This window comes from Delphinapterus leucas, chromosome 5 (assembly GCF_059928025.1).
Source record: "Delphinapterus leucas isolate spDelLeu-1000000601 "Yukka" chromosome 5, BTC_Dleu_Yukka2, whole genome shotgun sequence".
NCBI classification, from domain to species: Eukaryota; Metazoa; Chordata; class Mammalia; order Artiodactyla; family Monodontidae; genus Delphinapterus; species Delphinapterus leucas.
This window is the reverse complement of record NC_143133.1, coordinates 91315401-91335931: the sequence shown is the minus strand read 5'-3', so window position 1 is coordinate 91335931 and position 20531 is coordinate 91315401. Positions and strand designations below refer to the sequence as shown.

The 20531-nt window shown below is 44.8% G+C and overlaps 1 protein-coding gene across 12 annotated transcripts in view; it reads right to left on the bottom strand.

Moving 5' to 3' along the window:
- The window catches only part of SHROOM3 (shroom family member 3), a 163444-nt gene that overhangs the window by 54533 nt on the left and 88380 nt on the right, over positions 1–20531 (bottom strand). For 9 of the 12 annotated variants that reach the window (XM_022599498.3, XM_089912073.1, XM_022599496.3 and 6 more), the window contains one exon: positions 3062–3193. Coding sequence is in view for 5 of the 12 variants with exons in the window: in XM_089912073.1 (XP_089768199.1) it covers positions 3062–3193 (132 nt within the window). In the remaining 7 variants the exon portion in view is untranslated. Of the gene's footprint in view, positions 1–3061; positions 3265–5796; positions 16833–20531 lie in introns of those variants that run through there. The other 3 variants (XM_089912076.1, XM_089912077.1, XM_089912075.1) reach the window with 3 other exon arrangements.

The window sequence follows — 20531 nt, the reverse complement described above, 5'->3', positions numbered from 1 at the left end:
TCAAAGCTATCTCCCCCCTCAAGATATGTATTCGTTTACAAGGAGACAAACAATAACTTTACAGTGAGGAAGCAACGTCACCTTAACCAGGTAATCAAGGTTAACATCACCAGTAGTAAAACACTGACACCATGTAACCCGGGAGAGGACACACTAAGAAGGACACATCACTTCTCTGGTATTCTTGCCAAAAATGCTCAACCTCAATCCAACCATGAGATAGTATCAGACAAACCGAAATAGAAAGCATTCAACAAAATAACTGGCCCATACTCTTCAAAAGTGTCAAGGTCATAAAAGACAAGGAAAGACTGAGGAAGTATCACAGATTAGAGGAGACTAAGGAAACATGACAATTAAATACAACGTAGGATCCTGGAATGGAAAAAGGACATTAGCGGGGGCGGTGGGGGGGAAGGTGAAATCTGAATAAAGTCTATAAAGCCTTATAGTCTGTTGATAGTATTACACCAATGATAATTTCTTAGTTTTAATATTTACACTATGGTTTTCAAAGATGTTAGCATTAGAGAAAGGTGGGTGATGGGTGGATGGGAAATCTCTGTACTATTTTCACAGCTTTTCTGTGAGTCTAAAATTATTTCAAAATAAAAAGTAAAAAACAAAATGGGCAGGATTTGGGATCTGAATAAACTGGATGAGAACCACACCAATTTCCAAGTTTAGTCCAACATCAGTAAGACCTGGGTTGCAGAGACCTCAGAGCATAGGGAAGAGTTATGAGGTGGACTATTGTAGGGGCTTATGATATACTTTTGGAGACAAGACACACACAAGTAAAATTCTTAGAGTATAAGTAGAGCAAAAATTCCAGCCAATAGGACATGAGCGGGCGTGAGGTATGCAACATCCAGGTCATGACGTTTTCAAAAGGAAATTGCTTGCCTATCTGCTCCCTTACAGTCTCCCTTCATACAGACACAGCATCATGAGCCAGTTTTGACCACGCTGATGAGGGCAACCCCAGCTTGTTTTAAAGATAATCGCTTCATGGTTCTAACCACAATCTCTGCGTGGTTAGGATGCCAACTGGACACACATTGAGGCTCATTTGTTTCATCCAACTGTTAAGGATTGTTTTATGAAATATTTCAATTGTTTCAAGCTCAAACCCAGGTCTGTGTGATTCCACTCTTCACGCTCTTAACCTGCTCTTGATCTGTCTCCTAAATTCAAACAAAATCTGTCTCATCTCTTGTCCCACCACCACTTGCTAAGTTCAAGCCTCGATCATTGCCCACCCAGGCCAGGGCAATAACTTCCTAACTAGGACTTTCTGGCCTAAAGTACTTTGGCACTGATGCTACATTAACCTACACACCTCAGTGGCGTCTTGTTAAATAAAAGGCTCTGACCCTCTACATTCTGAAGATCCTAGGAGGCTGAAAGGAATAGCAGTAACCTTGGGGATTCTTCTTCTTCAGGCTGTCCCTGGAGCAACATTTTGCCCTTATAGATGGAGCCTTCTGCAAATCTCAGCCTGTCCTCAATTGGTATGTTCAAACTTCTTTTGAATCCTTTTTTCAAAGAAAACCTTACAGAGGATCTTAATGTAGATACCATATACAAGTGTTGTTGGATTATAGGAAATATAATAATTTAATGTATATTTGCATAAACATGGGTAATTGCATAAATCTAAGTTTATAATGTTTATTTATTTCTAATCCAAGCCCACGTGTCTACATGAAAGAGCCATGCCCTCGCAAACTGAAATCAGGATAATTGACAACAATGATAACCAACATCTACTGAGCGCTTACGATGGGCTAGGTACCACTCTAAGTGTTTTATGTATATTAGCATTTTCAATCCTTTCAGCAACTCTTTGGGGTAGATTAGTTATTAAACTCATTTTATAGATTGGAAACAAAGTTTAAATAACTTGCCTGCAGTTATCTATTAAGTGGCAGAATCAAGATTTGAATTCTAGGTAGGCTGATTCCACAGACAATCCCCCCCGCTCCATCTTACTCACTATATTATACTGCCTTTCATGCTGGCACACAGACTTATGTGACAGTGATGAAAGGCATGATGAGAATGATAACCGGAACATCATTATACCACCACCTAATATTTACTTCACCTGACATTTATTTCTTGTTCCCCAGGAGCGGGGCTCTGTGCTAAGTGCTGAATACCATATCTCATTGAATTCCCACAGTTGTCCTTGGAAGTAGATTCTGTTATGCTGATTGCTGAGGCAATAGGGTGGAGTGGCTGTGAGCTCAAACTGCCTGGATTTGAATCCACCACCTCCTAACGAGATGCCTTTACACTAGTGCAAACCTCACAGCACTGGTGTGAGAATTTGATGAGGTATGCAAAGCCCTAGCACATAGAAAGCACAGATAAGTAGCTTCAAATTTTTTTTTTTTGCGGTACGCGGGCCTCTCACCGCTGTGGCCTCTCCCGTTGCGGAGTACAGGCTCCATCCGGATGCACAGCCTCAGCGGCCATGGCTCACGGGCCCAGCCGCTCCGCGGTATGTGGGATCTTCCCGGACCGGGACACGAACCCACATCCCTCGCATCGGCAGGCGGACTCTCAACCACCGCGCCACCAGGGAAGCCCCCTGCAAATTTTTATTAGACCAACTTTGTAATCTCAGGACATTCCTCAACTAGAGATAAGACGTGTTCAGTGAATATCAGTTCAGAGATGAATCAATCTTGTTGTACAATGTAACGCATTAGTCATTTCCAAAGTGTAAGATGTTGGTGTATCTCTTTTAGTGTTTTTAATTATAGCTTTAAATACAGTTGCCAATGTATTTTAAAAAAGATATTTGCATCAAATGATTTGAGGGACCCCCAGGTTACCTCCCAGGAACTTGATGCTTCTTCAGAACCTAGTTTGAAAACTATCATTAGATGGTTATCCTTCTGAACCCCGAGCTTCCATCTGACCCCCTCGTCCGGGCCCTCCTCAGCTCTCTCACTCGTCTGTGTTCTCGACCAGCCCTGCCCCCAATTCCCTCTTCCAGCAGCCAAGTCCCTCTTCCGAACCGCCCAGCGCAGCCCTCCGTGCCTCTTACCTGTGCTTCAGCCGAAGTTTAACCCCTCCTGACCATGCTGCTTTCCTGTGCTGGGGGTCAGAGGTCAGGTGCTCTGGGCCGAAGGACTCAGAGGTGCCTGTGTCTGCAGGGTCCGGGTCTGCACACGCATCTCTGGCAAAAATAGGAAAACAGGAAGTTGAGCGTGATGGTGTTCATGGGCAGGGGGCACGAATGAATCCGACCTGGAAAATGTATGAGAATTAACCCTGGGGTTAGAGGAGAGCAGCACAGCTGAGCGTAGAGGTCTAAGCCTGCACCCACCTAGGCGCTCTGCCCGAAGGAGGGCAAATGCGCTCCTGAGGGTCTTCATCCTCCCCTATCTGTGTTTCTGTGAAGCAATAACGTGCACTTCCCAATCTTAGAATACCAGCTTTTTCCAGCCAAGGGGGAAAGAAATATATATTGACTGTTATGAAGATGAACCCTCCTATATAACTCAGTAGCCACTGGTAAGTAAGTGAAAAACTAGCCTCACTGAAGCAAACCGTCCAAGAAGGTGGTTCCCTGAGACAAGTCCCCACGGCCTCCTGTCTCGGTTTCGCTGGAAAGAGAGCGATCCTCCAGTGCAGCAGCCCTCGCTCCGTTCAGTGGGTGGCAGCTCAGGGGCACGTGCCAACTCTTGAGGCCGAGCTATCTCACATTGTTTAGATTCCACCGTGCTGCAGGCAAGCCTTCTGTGTGTCCATTTAACCCCACCCCCCACACAGTCCCTAACACCATTCCCATAGCCCTTTCCCTCCATACTCCCAGGCAGGCAGAGAAAAATGTTAAGGCCCGAGTGCCCAGGGCGTCCCACCATGGGAACACATGTATTTCTTCTCCGGAGGAGAGTCTTGGCTCCTGAATTTCCAAACACCCTGACTGCACCTTCAAGGCCTCCTCTTGATCAGACTGTCTGTCCCCTGCATCAGGTTCTGAGGAGGGCTTGCCACACTGGGTACCAGTGGTGTGTTTTCATGTCTGTCTCTGAGAGCCAACTGGTAGCCCCTGCACCACGTCCTCTGGAGAAGGCGCAAATGCCTGCTGTTTCTCCTCTGCGTTGGCCTTGGCTGAGAAGGGGTGGGATCATGAATGGTGGTGATCTCTTTGTATTTCAGGACAGGGAGGGAGATGACCAGGCGGTCGGCAGGGAGTTTCTACTTCTAAGCTAAAGTTTTCATCTTTAGTTTTATCCAAGCATCATCACCTCCTTTGTTACATTACTTTTCTCACCAAATTTAAGATTCCTGGCTTTGAATATATTCAATATTCCCCTAGACTTGAAGTCTGAAGACCTGGTTGAGGTTCTGTCACTTGTGAGCTGAATGACATCGGGAATGTCAACACTGAGCCTCAGGCTCCTTATCGGGAATGTGAGGATAAGAGGCAGAGCACACAGTGTAGGAGCCTGGCCCTGGAGTCTGCTGCAGAGCCCTGGCCTTACCCTCTGACCAGCTCGGTACCTTGTCCTCTCTGTGCCTGTTCTCTCGTCTCTGAAATGGGCGCCAAGGACCAATGGCTTTCATAGAGTTGTTGGGAAACTTAAACTAATTCAGATAAAGCACTTAGGAAAGAGTCTGGTACATATTCGACCCTCAGCAAATCAGCTCCTGTTATTATATGTATCCTGCAGAGTTGCTATAAAGCTTCTAGATAACGACTATTAACTGTCTAGCATAGTGCCTACACATGGGGTATGTGCTTAATTAACGAATCATTTTCATCACTGTCTTCAACAGCACCTTCATTTTAGAGCACCTTTCAGCTAAGATGTCATGTAAAATAGACACAATTAAAAAGACCTAATTTCTGCTGGAAATAACAGCAAAAAGAGTTTTGTCCAGAGTTAGCATGTCAGAGCCTTTTGCAGAATTCATCATGTGGTCTCCAGTTAGGATTTCTACAACCCTCAGAGGCACCAACCCCAAGGGCCATCAGGCTTAAGCTGAGGTGGAAAGTATACTCAAAGGTATCTCATCATCACATGAACATAAACGTGACACAAACATACACAGCACATCCAAGACCACCCATTGGTAGAATCCATTCTGACAGCAAGCTTGCCTTTCCAGCTCTCCTCTAGACCCTGACGTCTGCTGGGGAAAAACAATAAAGACCAGGCCTGAGCTTTCAAAAAAACACTGTGGCATTTAATAACTTCCTCTTTTTTTTTTTTTTCCTAAACCACAATTGCTGGCTCTGTCCTTTCTGCACAATGGCTGAGCCCTTTTCTCTCTCCTTACCCCCTCCCCCCTCTCTGGGAGGCACCAAGGGACGGAAAGTCCAGGGTGAAAGCTGTTGGAGTAAAGGGCTGGCAGGAAGAGCAGGCAAATGGGAAGGAGATGGAAGCAAGAACATGAGACTGTCTTATCTTTTTAAGGATTTTCAGTGCATGATCCTTTTCAACCCTAGCAGAGATGAGCACCCCAGCAATGCCCTCCAGGGGACCAGCTGACATTAACAACTGGGTGCAAGGGTTCATAAAACCAGGGTTGGGGTTGATTGTTGCTGATGGCGGCCCCCCGGCTAAGTCACAGCAGAGACTCCCTGCTAATCTTCACCTCCCCCCACCCTGGATGGGCTGGCTCCTGAGTGAGCTGTCTGGATGCACGACACCAAGGAGGAAACAGGTTGGGAGGAGTGCAGGAAGAATCACCAGCACCTAGAGCACTCCTTTTCTGGAATCACCTCTTTCCGGAATAACCTGGACAACAAATACACATTTTTAAACTCACATGTTCTAGTGAAAAGAAATTCCATAGTGAATATTGTTGGCAAAACTTATGAGATGTTTTTGAAGGCTCTTTTTAATATTGTTTCTTGCTGTTCTCCAGTCTCAGTATCACCAACGATGAGTGAGGAAACAGGAATCCGAGCTGACTTGAGAAGATTTAACGGGGGCTAAAAAAAAGACTGTGGGGCTTCCCTTGTGGCGCAGCGGTTGAGAATCTGCCTGCCAGCGCAGGGGACACGGGTTCGAGCCCTGGTCTGGGAAGATCCCACATGCTGCGGAGCAACTAAGCCTGTGTGCCACAACTACTGAGCCTGTGCTCTAGAGCCCGCGAGCCACAACTACTGAAGCCCACGCACTTAGAGCCCGTGCTCTGCAACGAGAAGCCACGACAGTGAGAGGCCCTCACACCGCGATGAAGAGTGGCCCCCGCTCGCCGCAACTAAAGAAAGCCCTCGCACAGAAACGAAGACCCAACATACCCCAAAATAATTAATTAATTAAAAAAAAAAAGACTGTGATCCACTATCCCAGTATCATCTTTCTTTGCCAGATAGTTAAAGAAACAAAAGATCCACGCCAACCACCTACGTATTTCTACCTTCTACGATGAGTACATTCATATTCCCAGCCCTCACTATTCATAATTCATGAATATATACAGACTGATTTACTATTTGGTATTTTAATAGAGTCCTTAACTGCTTTCTGAACTGAGTTTCAGCCAATACTGAAGAAAAAGTTCTGGATCGTCCTGTTCCTGTAGCTCTCTTGAGCACCATGAAAACTGGGGAGGGTCCGGGGAAGCTGGAGAGAAAGACATACAGAGCTGGGCCAGGCCCGATATCGTGGCCTCTCCAGATCCCTTGTGCTCCTGGTTTCTACTGCATTTAAATGGGGATGGGCAGGGGGGCTCCTATCTCCTTAGCATGGACTGTTACAACCTTAGGAAGAGCTTGGTTCTCAGAATCAGCAGTTTCGTCCTTTTGGTTGTGTTTTATCCAGGAACAGCTTGCTTGACAGCCACATCCATTCCTGTCCCCACCAACCCAGCACCTACCCAGCAGCCAGCAGTATCTTTAAAAAACTAAGCGAAGTACGTCATCTCTAGTAATAAAACTTGTGTAGCTTCCCCATGCATTCTGGAGGAAATCCAAGTTCCTTAACTTGGCTGTGAGGTCTCCAGTGACCTGGCTCCTGCCCACCCTTTAACATCTCCCCTCTCATTCGGCCTGTCCTCACTGGCCTGGCCTGGGCTCCCCAAGCCTGCCAAGCTCTCCACTTCACACATGAGGTTCCCTCCACCTGGAACAGTCTTCCTCCCGATTCTCTGCTTGGCTGACTCCTCCTCAGTCTTCTGGTCCCCGGTGGAACATCACCTCCTCAGAGATGGCTTCATCTACCTCAAAGAGTCTCTTCCCGGCACCTGGTCTTTCCCTTGGTTGCACGTGGAGCTGCATGTAAATGTTCACTTGCACACAGTATGTACTGGACAATAAGTGCAACAGGGCCCATGGCTGACTTTCCTTCAGTTTTGTGTTTTTAAACCACTACATACCCAGGGCCTGAGACAGTGGGTGGGTCATGGGAGGCACACAACACAGACTTATAGAATGAATCATAGTTGATTGTAAAGGGAATAATTGTGTAATGCACCCAAGGTGGAGCTCTCTGCCCTTCAACTCTTAAAGGCATTAAATTGTTTACAATACATGTTTGGGGGAAGGTAGGGATCTCTTTTCTTGTAGTCACTTTCTACATAAGGTTGTGAGTCGATTACTTTGTGAAAGTAGAATTCGGCTCTAACTCTTGGTCCCTGTCATCAACACTGCTCTCGTGGAGTAGAGAGCAGTGTTGGGGGACCACTGGCCAAGCCCCTCGACAAACAGTTGGTGCAGCTCAGCGCAGTTTCGCTGCCTTATGTTTCGAAGCAGCCAGAATGCCTTCTGAGATTAAGCAGACAGACCTGCATTTATACAGGGCTAAGTTGTCCTCAGAGCCCTCTGGAGAAATTCCTTCGGATTTAGGCTAGGTGCTTGCGTGTATTCATCTTCACAATTTGCTTCATGAAAAGTCGTGTTCGTGGTTTCCTAGGTTTCTCTTTTCTCTTTGTGCCACTCTGTATCCATCACGCAGGAAACTGGTCCCACCGTCATCTCTGCATCCTGTTAGCAGGCCTCTTGTATCATCACCTCAGGCTCCCCAGCACTCTTCCCCCCTTCAGTCTCTGGGAGGCGGCGAGGGCCTGGATTCTCGGCTTCTTCAGTGTGCAGAGGAAGATTTTAAGAACTGATGCCCTTATGTTCAGATTTGTTTCTTAGCCTAACGTAGCTGTTCTTCATTTGCTGGTGACTGGGCACTTACCAAAGGTTTCACAGACATTCTCAATGAATTGCCCTTTCTTTAAAAGCTCCTTGTTTCTATTGCTGGCCTTTTGGTACCTAGGTATTTAGACTTAACCTTTCGGGTCACTGTCCCGTCGTTGCTCTCCTTTCTTGTTTTTTAAATGATGGCTTACCATCTAGGAAGCTGTTCACACTGCCCTCTCTCAGGCCTGTATCCTACCCAGTGCGTTCCATCATAGGCATGCCTTTTACTCGTCCTCAAAAACCTTTCTGCTCACCCACCTTGGTTTGGCAGCATGGTTATTACAGGGGGGCCATACCTAACCCTTCAGCCATGCATAGATGTGCTCTGTATGTCTCGGCCCTGTGTCTGTCTGTACCTCCTGTTCCTCTTGCTGATGCTTTTTCTCACTTGATTTCTCCTGAAACCTCCCAAATGGATCAAGTGTACAATTTATACCACTGACAGTCAGCATATTTCTGACTCTTTCTGAAACCGTAAGCCTAAGTATCTCCAGATCTTAAGCCCGTGACCTCTATGCCAGCCTTGCACAGAGACTGGAAAAGGGTGGGTAGGGGAAAAAGCCAAATGATTAGCCAGATCTTTTAACCTACCTATTAAATATTTAACCTGCTCTGGATTTACTTTTGACTTCAGTTCCTCCACCCACTGGGCCCTATGACATAGCTAGCCAGGGCAAGTGCATAAGAAAACCAAGGGCCTGGGCTTCCCTGGTGGCGCAGTGGTTGAGAGTCCGCCTGCCGATGCAGGGGACATGGGTTCGTGCCCCGGTCCGGGAAGATCCCACATGCCGCGGAGCGGCTGGGCCCGTGAGCCATGGCCGCTGAGCCTGCGCGTCCGGAGCCTGTGCTCCGCAACGGGAGAGGCCAAAACAGTGAGAGGCCCGCGTGCCGCAAAAAAAAAAACAACCAAAAAAAAAAACGAAAACCAAGGGCCCTCACGCAAGGGCTTACATTAAACTGGTGATATCTTTACCACTGGAGCATCTGGCCCTAGTCGTAAACACTGAGTCTGATCTCAAATCAACTCTAGTGAGTAGCAGGCTGTAACTTTGAATGAACAATGTAGATTCTGCACCCAGATGCTTGGGTTCCTATTCTGGCTCTGTCGCCTAGTAGGTGTTTGACTTTGGCCAGGTCACTCAACCTCTCGTGTCTCAGTTTCCTCCTCTATAAAGTAAGGATAATCTTAACACCTGCATCAAAGGAGAGTTGTGAGGCTTGAATGAATTAATATGTGTGACGCACTTAGAACAGTGCCTGGCAGTGTTCACTTCTTACCAATAGAAAGGAAACTTACATTTCTTGGGCACAGGGTACATACCAGATACTGTGCTTTAAGAAGTTATTCATTAATCTTATCACTTGAGACAGCAATGATCCTCATTTTATAGATAAAGAAAGCAAAAAGAAAGAAAACAAGTAGAAAGAAGTCTGGCCGGAGACCATGCCACCCCTCCTGAAATGCCTCTGAGGGTCCCGGGACTTTGCTTACTTTTTTCTTTTTTCTCCATACTTGCCTGGCATTTCTGCCACATGACCCTTTTTCCATTCATATGAGACAAAAAGATACTAATGAAGACAAAAGACCAGCAAAAGTACCAGAATGTTACTACTGGGTGATAGGATTATGGGTGATATTTTTCTTCTCTTTCTCTAGACCTTGCAAATTGTTTACAATCAACATTTATTATTTTAACTATCAGAAAAAGCAAAACTAGCCTTATTTTTTTTCCTTACTAGAATGGGTCTAACTTCTCCGTAGTTTTAAAGGAAAACCTTTGTCGGGAAATGGCAGTGGAGCTATCTACCCTGGGAGTAAATCTGGGCAGTGAAAAGACTTCATGCTGGTGGAGGGTTTACTTTGGGATCCCTCACAACCGTGGAAAAATACCTGGAGGAGGAAGCAAGATTTCTGGGAAACCAGTATCAGCAGAAGGTGATGAAATCGTCTTAAGAAAGTGAGGCCTCTGTCTTTCTTCCCTCCCACCTTCTCCTCTCCCTAGTGTCCAAAGAAACATAACAGTTCCATACTTTAATATTATCCATTATAGCTTGAAAGTACCTTCTGTGCATTAGTCCATTTGGCCCTCATAATAATGCTAAAGGGCAAGAACAGCAGGTATTATTTATCCCCACTTAACAGATGTAGAGACAGCCTCAGACAGGGATAGTTACTTGCTTGAGCTCAGGACTTGTAAGCTCCATGAAGTCAGGGTCCCTAACTCTTAACTTTCATGCTCCCTCTTTCATATCATATTGCCTTTAGAGTCTACAATCCTAAAAATCCTCTGACACAGGTGACAAACAATACCAAAGCTTCTTTAAAGGGAAAGCTTCTTCAGAAGAAAGTCAAAAGTTACTGATGGCTACTGCTCAGATGGGTCCCCTCTCTGTCCCTAGCCCAAATGTCCCTAGATCTAGAGAAATGATGAGACCAGATTTTGGAGGGCTCCTCCCCCATGCCACCCAGACTGCACCTTGACCCGGAACTTCCTGTTGATACAGGACACGCTTCATGTTGAGACTCAGAGCACACTGCTACACCCAGCCCAATCATCCATTCACTCAATCAACAATCGCTAAGGGTCAACCAGGGACCACACAATGGATTAGGCATCAGGCTTGCAATGGTGACAAGCCTATTTAGACAAGAAAATCTCCCAGTCCAAATTCCTAAGACCGCCCTCTCCCAGACCACACAGCACGGTGTAGTACCAGTTACGACCTCTAGGAGAGCGTGTTGGAGAGGATCTACTAGAGATGAGAAGAGCAAGAAAGAGAACAAGAAGCAACATGGTGGGGGTCCCAGCAGCTTGGGCAGTGGCCAGGCAGCCCAGCTTTGTGAAGGCTCTCGGTGCACCTGGCACATGCCCACCCTGCCTCCACGATGCCCAAGAGGAAGGTCAGATCCACCCAGGGGTCAGCGAAGGAGGAGCCCAAAGGGAGAGCAGCTCCTGAGAAAGTGGAAACAAGCTAAAAAAGGTGTCAGGAAAGGATAAATCTTCAGACCAAAAAGTGTAAACAAAAGGGGAAAGGGGAGCAAAGGGAAAACAGGCCAAAGTGGCTAAACAAGAGACTAAAGAAGATGGACCAGCAGAAAACGGAGAAACTACAAACAAGGAGAGTCCAGCCTCCCCGATGAAGCAGCAGAGAAAGAAGCCGAGTCTGATTAACATCATACACCCGGTCTTATCAGTGGTCCCTGTCTCCCTTCCTGTGTACTCCAGAGGAATGTTTTAATCAACTATTTTGTAAATGCAAGTTTTTTAGTAGCTCTAGAAACATTTTTAAGAAGGAGGGAATCCCACCTCATCCCATTTTTAAGGAGGTGAAATCAGTTGTTGACTGTTTATTTTTCGGTACAGCCAGAAGACAGTGGGATATTGAACATGGGAGGCTTTGATTAACATTCCATAGACGGAGGTAATTTCTATATCCTATAATACAAAGCATACTAATTTGGAGTCAGTAGTGCATGTAATATGTCTTGAACACTTTCAATTACGTCTCTTCCCATGTTGTTTTTGGTAGAATTGTTTCCTAAAGCAAACCACTCCTTGATCTTGGCTCTCCTTTGTCAGAATTTTGTGCACTCTGGTACATCTTCGGTCATGGTCATCCACTTTTCCTAGTAACTTTGTAAATGTGCTACGAACAATTGAAAATTTAAGTATGTGGTGTATATGGTATTAAATCATGAATTAGTGCGACTTACGATATAACAGCATATCAAAATTTAAACATATTGGTACTTGATATCCTGTTAAGGAAAATTTGCCTCCGAATTTTAAGCTGGAAAGTCGCCGGAATAACTGTTCAGAAGAGAATCACAACTACACAATTTTTTAGATTTTTGGTACATTCATTAAGAATTGTGTGCAAATTGAAATGTCTGGGTACTCATCCTCAGAACAACCAATAAAATCTCAATTATGAAAAGAAAAAATAAATAGACACAGTGGAAGTAACACAGGAAAATAGATTTGGTAATACTTCCTCCCTTATTTCCACAAAACATTAGGAAAAAGGAGTTTGGATGGCTAAGTAGACACCAAAAATGGCCATATATGCATGTACTATTATAGAGGGAAATAGTACTGGAGCGGCAGCCAGGAGGCCTGCACTGTGTTGGTACAGATGTACTTTAGGGTTCCTTTTACCGTTAACAGTCTACAAACCAAGGGGGGAAAAGGGCATAAATGACAAATCCTGAGTGAGAAAACGATTTCTCGAGTATCTCCGTCCACAGGTAGTGAGCACTTTCTACACGCAGATTCCAAGCTGGAATCTATGCAGAATAGAAGACAATTTCTGACTTCCAGCCTTGCTGGAGAGACACACAAAGAATTTGGAGCCAGATCAACTTGGGTTCCAATCTGAGCTCTGCCACTATTCTGTCTGAGCCTCAGGGCCTCTTCTGTAAAAAGGGGACAGAGTATGATGTGCCTGGTGACACGGCTATGGGACTAGTAAGCCGGGCATGTGATAATCACTACAAGACAGGAGCTATTATCATTTGATCTAAGTGACCTACATGAGAGAGGTGAATATGGGAAGTCACCCAAGGGGTGTGACAGGATGCTGCTATAACGATCGGCTCTTTAATTCCTTAAAAAGGGCAACAGCAAATGTCCAAAGACTTTGGCGAGGGATATAAATATTTAACGCCACAGTGGAGGTTTTTGCATATAGGAACAGGAAATATGGGGCATTACCTGGGCCCCTTAGGAACAGACTGGCACAGAGGACCCAGCAACCAGTGTGAAAGAAATGGTTCCTGGAACATCAAGGCAGAATTGGCCTAAGGAATTCTTCTGGAGGCCTCCTCACCAGAGGGAGCCTCAGGCAGTGGGTAGGGTTGGCACTCAGCGAAAGTGTCTGCATGGCTGTTTTAAAAACATGATGAGCTTGGGCCCCGTTTTTTTTAGCCCCTGGAGTCCTCCCACGTCAGGCTCTGGGGAGAGAGACTCCTGCCCTCCTGCAGGCAGAAGTGGGTGGAGGGGCTCTGGCTCTGGAAGGTCCCTGGGATGGCAATGTGGTCTGTGGGAGACAGGGTCTCTCTCCCATCTACTTGCAAATAAGTTGCTCCTGTCCTAGACCTGCCTGGAGAAGAGGGGGTAGACGTTAAAAATGTAAATGGACGTGGTCATTCATTGGGAGAAAATAGGTCCCTGGCTAAATTTGGCAACAGCTGAGGAGTCTTAGCAAAAATGAACTCACCCCCTTGTTTGTGAGGGAGGCCTAATCCTTACTTTGCCCAAGAGGATTACTGGGTCTTAGAAAGAAGCTCACATGCACTTTTTTTAAGCTCATGCCAACTGCATTTGTGTCCACAATATCCAAGATTCTTTCTGCTTTTTAGGGTAGATAATAGACATTCCATGCTATTTAAATGCCTCCAAATCTCAAACCTAAATGTTTCCAACCTTTGCTATTACCCAAAGTAGGACTCTGTCTCCCAAGCTTTCCCCTGGCTGTTGCTTTATATTCTTTGGAAGCACATTTTAAATGGAAGGCAAGGTACCAAATTGCAGTCAATTTGTGGAAAAGTAATTGTCTGTGGTTTACAATACACCTTTTCAAGGTGTTTGTAACTATGGTTCCACTGGCTAAGTTTCTACTTATCCCCACCATTTTTCCTTTCCTTTGATGACTATAGGGTTAGTGTAATAAAGTCCAGAGTTCTTTTTCTTTTCTTTTCTTTTTTAAAATCCTGTGTGTCCCCACTCACCCCAACACTACCCTATCCTCTCCAGGGAATTGTGGACCCACTGACATACATAACACAAAAGTGGGACTGACATAAATCTGTCTTTAGCTTAGCATGGCAGTCTCAAAACATCATTAAAACATATTCCCAATTGACACCTGTGTTGGACTTTACAATTTACGAAGTATTTTTACATAACAAATTCAATCCTCATAATAATCCTAAGGAGTGTTCTCCCTCTTTCGCAGAAAACGAAACTGAGGCACAGGTAATTTAAATAAATCGCTCAAGAACACAAGTAGAGTGGTAAAACACAGACCCAACACACTATAAGGCTCCAAAGCATGCCCTTAACCACGATCTACAACAGCCATATCACCTAGGGGCTCAGATATCTGTAGACGGAACAAACTCTAGAAAACAGAGCTGCCTGATCCCAGGAAAAGCACAACAATCCTTCCAGTGCTGGCTTCCTCAGGAGCGATGATCTCTGGTGGCTTCTATTGGTAGCCACTTCTCCTCACCTACACCACCAGGGCTGGTTAGTTTCCACTCGTAGTTAACAACTCCTGTTTCAGCTCTGGGGCCAATGGAACCCTAAATGAGAACGAATTTGGGCCTCAGATGGTATCTAAAGCGACAGCTTCAAGACAAACTCTGAGCTAGTCATGTTCTGCTCTTGAACCTCAGGTCCCCACATGATCCCCCAGTTTCCTGTGCCCACCTGGTCCTCCAGGCTGGAGGAAAACTGGCCTTGGATACCAATTCCTTCCAGACCAGAGCTTGGTCTTGTGAATGTCAACTACGCATAAACAGGTGGTACTGGGCACAAAAGCCGAAGCGAAAGCAGGTGGGAAAGTGAGTGGTCATCTTTATCTGATCGGGCAGAGCAGGTCCTACCCCCTCCCCTGGGCACCAACACACAGGAGGCGGCAGCGGGCAGGCCAGCCGAGGGCAGGAAATACCCTGTGAGTCGTGCATCACCCCTGGTCTCCCCTCCCACTAGAACGCCAGCATGCCAAGCCTGGGAAAGGTACAGAATCCACGACAAAGAGAAGGTACTGGACTGTGACCCCATGTCATGAACCAGTGGCGGATCGGGGGCCTCCGCCCCAGACAGACCTGGCTCAGAGGGGAGGCAGCCTCCTCCCACTGTGGAATTCCAGCTGCTAGTGGTGAAGAGGTAACCATGGGAACTGATACAAAGGGCTTCAAGTTGAGGGAAAGAGGCTGGAGGCGATGGTGAACAGGCAGAGTGGGACTTCAAGTGACAGTCCTGCAATTCTCCTAACTTTAGCTGAGCACAGTTACTGTGGATCAGACTAGAGACAGGTGGAGCTTGCACAGAGCCAAGCAGCCTCGAGGGTTCAGAGACAACCAGAGTGCCAAGACCCCTGTAGGTTCTTCCTCCAGATTTCTTTTCTCCCCTTCAGAGAGCGGAGCCCCAGAAGTCTCGTCTGCCAGGAACTTTGCCCTGAGATAACGTGGCTCACTTGGGTGGACAAAACTGGTACATGGTGACATTCCTTCTAATAAAAGCAGCACTTTGCAAAGGGACTCCTCCTCATGCCCCCTGGCCTCAGCCCACTGCCCCCAGCGGCACCCACTCTGCTTGCTGGGGGGCTTTCTGGCGTGTCTTAAACAGACCTGGGCGATTGAGGAAATGGTCCTGAGATGCCGGCTGTCAAGCTACACTGCAGAGGAGAGGCATGGATGTTGAGAGCATTAATACAGAGCATCTTGCACAAAAACCTGTACTCTGGTGGGGCAGGGTGGGGATTAAGTGAAAAGGCTCATATCTAAACAGGGAATCGTGTTTGTAGAGATATTTAACGACGCTTCCCCCTGAGGCATCCACATGTTATTTTAATTGGCCAATGGGACTTTGTATGTCTGCATTAAATCAGTAGGGTTCTCAATCTACCACTTGGGATTTCTTCTTATTTAAAGTTCTAACTCAGGGTTCTCCAGAATCTGGCAGTTGAGGAAAAGCCATGAAAATGGGGAACACAAAATATCCCGGGGTAACAGTTTACTGTTCCTCTTATTTGTTTGAAGTATAGTTGATTTACAATGCTGTGTTAGTTTCAGGTGTACAGCAAAGTGATTCAGTTATGTGTATATATGTATGTATGTGTGTGTGTGTGTGTGTGTGTATACGCATATATATTCTAACAGGTACACACTACTATACATAAAATAAATAAGCAACAAGGACCTACTGTTTCTCTTACTTTCAGGGCTCTGGAGCACACTTCTCACCCTGCCTTCCGGTGGAGACCAAGATAATATCACACCTATGTCAATCCCTACACGGGCTCCACAAAGTCTAGGCCAAATCCACATTTTCTGTTCACAGGCCAGAGAGGGCCATTCACAGAAAGACTGCTGAGGGGCTGGGGAAAGACCCTGACATGTTTATGAGCGCCTCTGCTGTAAGCCCCGCTCCACAAAGTTGAAAGTAGAGCCATCGACCATTTAAGAACATACCAATTCTCCATCACCAGCGTTCACCTGCATACAGCCCATAATGGTCGCCCTAGCACCACTTATTGGTGTAACTTTCTCCCTGCAATAATGAAATCTTAAAATAATTTTACCTAAAAGGGAAAAGTAACTGACATCTATTATGAACCTCTTCAGTTGAGAGGCAAGATCTTGTGGGGTTCCAACCCTGGCACCTCCATGCCCTCAGCAAGCTATTTAATCTCTTCTGTGTTTGGGGGTTTCCTCACCTCTAAAGGGGGCAATGATAGTGCCTACCTCATTGGAGTGCAAGGAAGATACAAGAAGAGTTTCAGACAGTGCTTTGCTCTTAGCAAGTACTCGATAGATATTAGATATTAATACCCACCAGGTGCCAGGCTAGTTATTTTTACATGCATTTTGTCATTTAATCCTTATAACAGCCTAATCTGAGCTATATTAATACCTTTTTAATATATTTATTAAATATATTTATTAAATATATAAATATATATTTATTAAATAAATATATAAATATATTTATTAAAAATATTAAATATTTAAATAAATATATTTATTAAATATATAAAAATATATTTATTAAATATTTAATATATTTAATATATTTATTAAATTTATTAATATATTTAATATATTAATAATCTTTTATCACCATTTTGCAGATGAGGAAACTCAGGCTTAAAGAATTTAAGAACTTACCCTAAATCACTAGTAGGTAGTAGAGCTCAGATTCAAACCCAGGTGGTTCTGGTTCCACAGCCTAAGACACTTTCCACGACACTACATTGCCTTTATAGGAGACCATTTTGTTGTTATTTTTAGTAAGGATAAAAAGAAATTCTGGTGTTTAAGAAAATAGTACCAATGGGGGAGAAAAAACCCCAAGATTTTAAACCTCCACCTTAAGCAAGAGGCTTTAAAAAGAACCCAACAAAACTAGCCTAAGAGAGTCCTCTGCTCTGAAAAAAAGTCCAAGAGAAATGGACACACATTCACATTCACAATCAGGGCAGCTATGAACCCTTGAGTATAAAATGACTTATTATTTATCATTGAATTCCCAACGGCTAATACGTTCTCAGTAAACGTTGGATAAATGTTTAGTGAATGAATTAAAACAACCTAAAAACAAAATGCCTCTGTTGGAGTTGGCAAAGTTTATATCATATTTCCCGAACACTCTGTTGAACCTAAATAATTGAAGCTTAATAGATTAAGTAAACTAGTATTATATTTACCACTCTGTGCAAGGCATTTTACTGAAAATTCCAGTTATATAATGTGTCCCTTTAAAAAAAAAAAGCACATTATACAGAGATCGTTTTTTCTTTTCCCCCTACATCATTGGAAAGAGTTTATAATATGTAAACCGTTCACCTGGATTCTGTGAATGCTGTGAGCCTAATCTGGGAGTTCAGCTTCAACTGCTACCACTAAATCAGTCCTCAGAAAAAGAGGGATTTATGGGACTTCCCTGGTGGTGCAGTGGTTAAGAATCCACCAGCCAATGAAAGGGACACGGGTTCGATCCCTGGTCCAGGAAGATCCCACATGCCGGGGAGCAACTAAGCCTGTGCGCCGCAACTACTGAGCCTACGCTCTAGAGCCCGCACGCCACAACTACTGAAGCCCGTGTGCCTAGAGCCCGTGCTCCGCGACAAGAGAAGCCACCGCAATGAGAAGCCCGTGCACCGCAACGAAGAGTAGCCCCGCTCGCCGCAACTAGAGAAAGCCCGCGCACAGCAACGAAGACCCAACGCAGCCAAAATAAATAAATAAATAAAGAGGGGTTTGCCTAGTGGGTATTTCCTCTCTTTGAGGTTTACCTCTGTTGGCAAAGCAAAGCCCCACTGGTATTTTGATCAGATAGGCAAGAACTTTAAATTTAAATTCCCTACAACCTCGAAAAAGGACTCATTAAAATGAAGACACATACAATGCTAAGGATATCGGTTAATATGTTACATAATCTTAAATAAATGAGATGGCTTTCGCAAAAAGTGCAAATAACTTTATCATTAACACCAAAACCACATATTTATCACAGTACATGGAATTATTAGCTGACATTTATTGAGTCCTTAACTAAGCTAAATACTTTCATTATCTAACTCAATCCTTACAACCACCCTATATGAAGGAGATGTTTTATTCCCTTCCAACGTTTCCGGGTTCAGAGGCATTTAATAACTTGCCCAAGGTAACGTAAACCTACAAGCAGAGATGGGATGTATACCCTTGTCTATCTCTAGGACTTAAGTTCTTCTTCTAATTGAGCTAATGCTTCTCATACAATAAAATACATGTCTTAAGTGTTCAGTTCCATGGAGTTAGCTACTGTGTAACCATCATGCAAATAAAGACACAGAACATTTCTATGGCTCCAGAAAGTCTCTTCTTACCTCTTTCTAGTCAAACTCTCCCCCACCCCGCCACCTACCCCAAGCAACCACTAACTTCTACGGTCACAGATTAGTTTTGTCTATTCTAGTACTTCATAAATAGAACTGTTTGTGTATCCTTTTTGTGTCTGGCTCCTTTCAGTTTAACATAATGGTTGAGATTCGTCCTGGCTGTTGTATGTATCACAAGTTCATCCCTTTTGATTGTCAAGTAGTATTCCATTAGTATGGCTGTACCACAGTTTATCCATTTTCTTGTTGATGAACATAGGGTTGTTCCCAGCTGCTGGCAATTACGAATAAGGTTGCTATGGCCACTCTGTCCAAGTCTCTTAGTGGACATGTGTTTTCAGCAACTTGGGTAAACAGCTAGGCGTGGATCTGTTGAGTCACAGGGTCGATGTATGTTTAACTTTACAACAAACACAAGTTCTTAACCCCTGTACTCTACTCCCTGCGAATGGCACTAGCTTATTAACCTGTTTGATTTCTCCTTTAATACGACATGTTCCCTGAGGGCAGAGGACCCATCTCCAGTTGCTGGGCTACCTCCCACATTTGTTGAACAAATGAAGACCACTGTTCATACTCCTATTCCTTCTTGGGTGTTACCATAGCATAAGAAAACATGCTTGGCATGCATGGAGAAATAGGACAAGCTGAAGGGTGTGAGGTGGAGTGAAAAACTGCCCAGCCAGGAGACTCTTGACTTCCCATTTTCTTTTTGACATGACCTTTCCTAGAAAGTGAATCCTTCCCACTGATCCTGCAGGGAGGGCGGGAGGGGGGGTGTTCCTCATCAAGTGACCACGGAAAGGGAGGAAGGTGTCACTGCAATTGAGGTCACACAGTGGTTAGAATTACAGGATACTTCTGTCAAACAGGAGGGCGGAGGAAGCAGCAACCCATGAAATCCTGACCTTCTGAAAATCACCAGCAATACAGCAGCACAGCTGGAGCTCAGGGGGGCAGCCTCCAATAGAAGTTACAGGAATACTTGGTTTTGGTGAAAGCACTACGTTGGAAATGGAAAGCCAAGAATAAATTTTGAGGAGAAAGATGTTGATGTAAAAATGTAACCAGATTGAACACACAAGATAGGAGCCTGAAAAGAAGCTTGGGTCCAAAGTGGAGAAAGCTCTCAGGCACACCAACCTTAGCTCCACGGTTTATCACACACACACACACACACGCGCGCGCGCACACGCGCACACGCGCACACACACACGCCCCTTCCGGCCTTGGGAGGCAGAACTTTTAATTCCCATGAATCAATTCATTCATTTACTTTAAGTTACAGAACTTACACTATCCTCAACCTAGAACTTCTTAGAAAGTAAATAAATCATTGTTGATTTTCTATCCATCAATAGAAAAGGACTGGCAAGTCCTGAAGACAATTTAAAATCTTTCTTACCAAAGGAGAATCTTTGTTTTACATCAAAATCAAAACAGGGCTTCACCACATCCTGGGCTCAGGTGTTTTCTTTATTTCCTTTGGTCCCAGGTTATCGAGGACTGAAATTTGTTTAGAATTCCTCAATTTGGGGGTTCTGAGAGGTGACCTAGCCTTCCTTTATCCAAACAGTACCGCACTGAAGCCATCCTAGGCAGATGGATGCTTATCCTATTCTTAAAATCTCCAGGGAAGTAAATTCTCTCCCTTGGTAACCTTCTCCAGGGTTTTATCAAGCGTACGGTGAGGAAGTTCTGATGCAGAAACCAATAAAAATATTAACTCTATGAGCCTAGCTACAAGCACTGGAAAGGG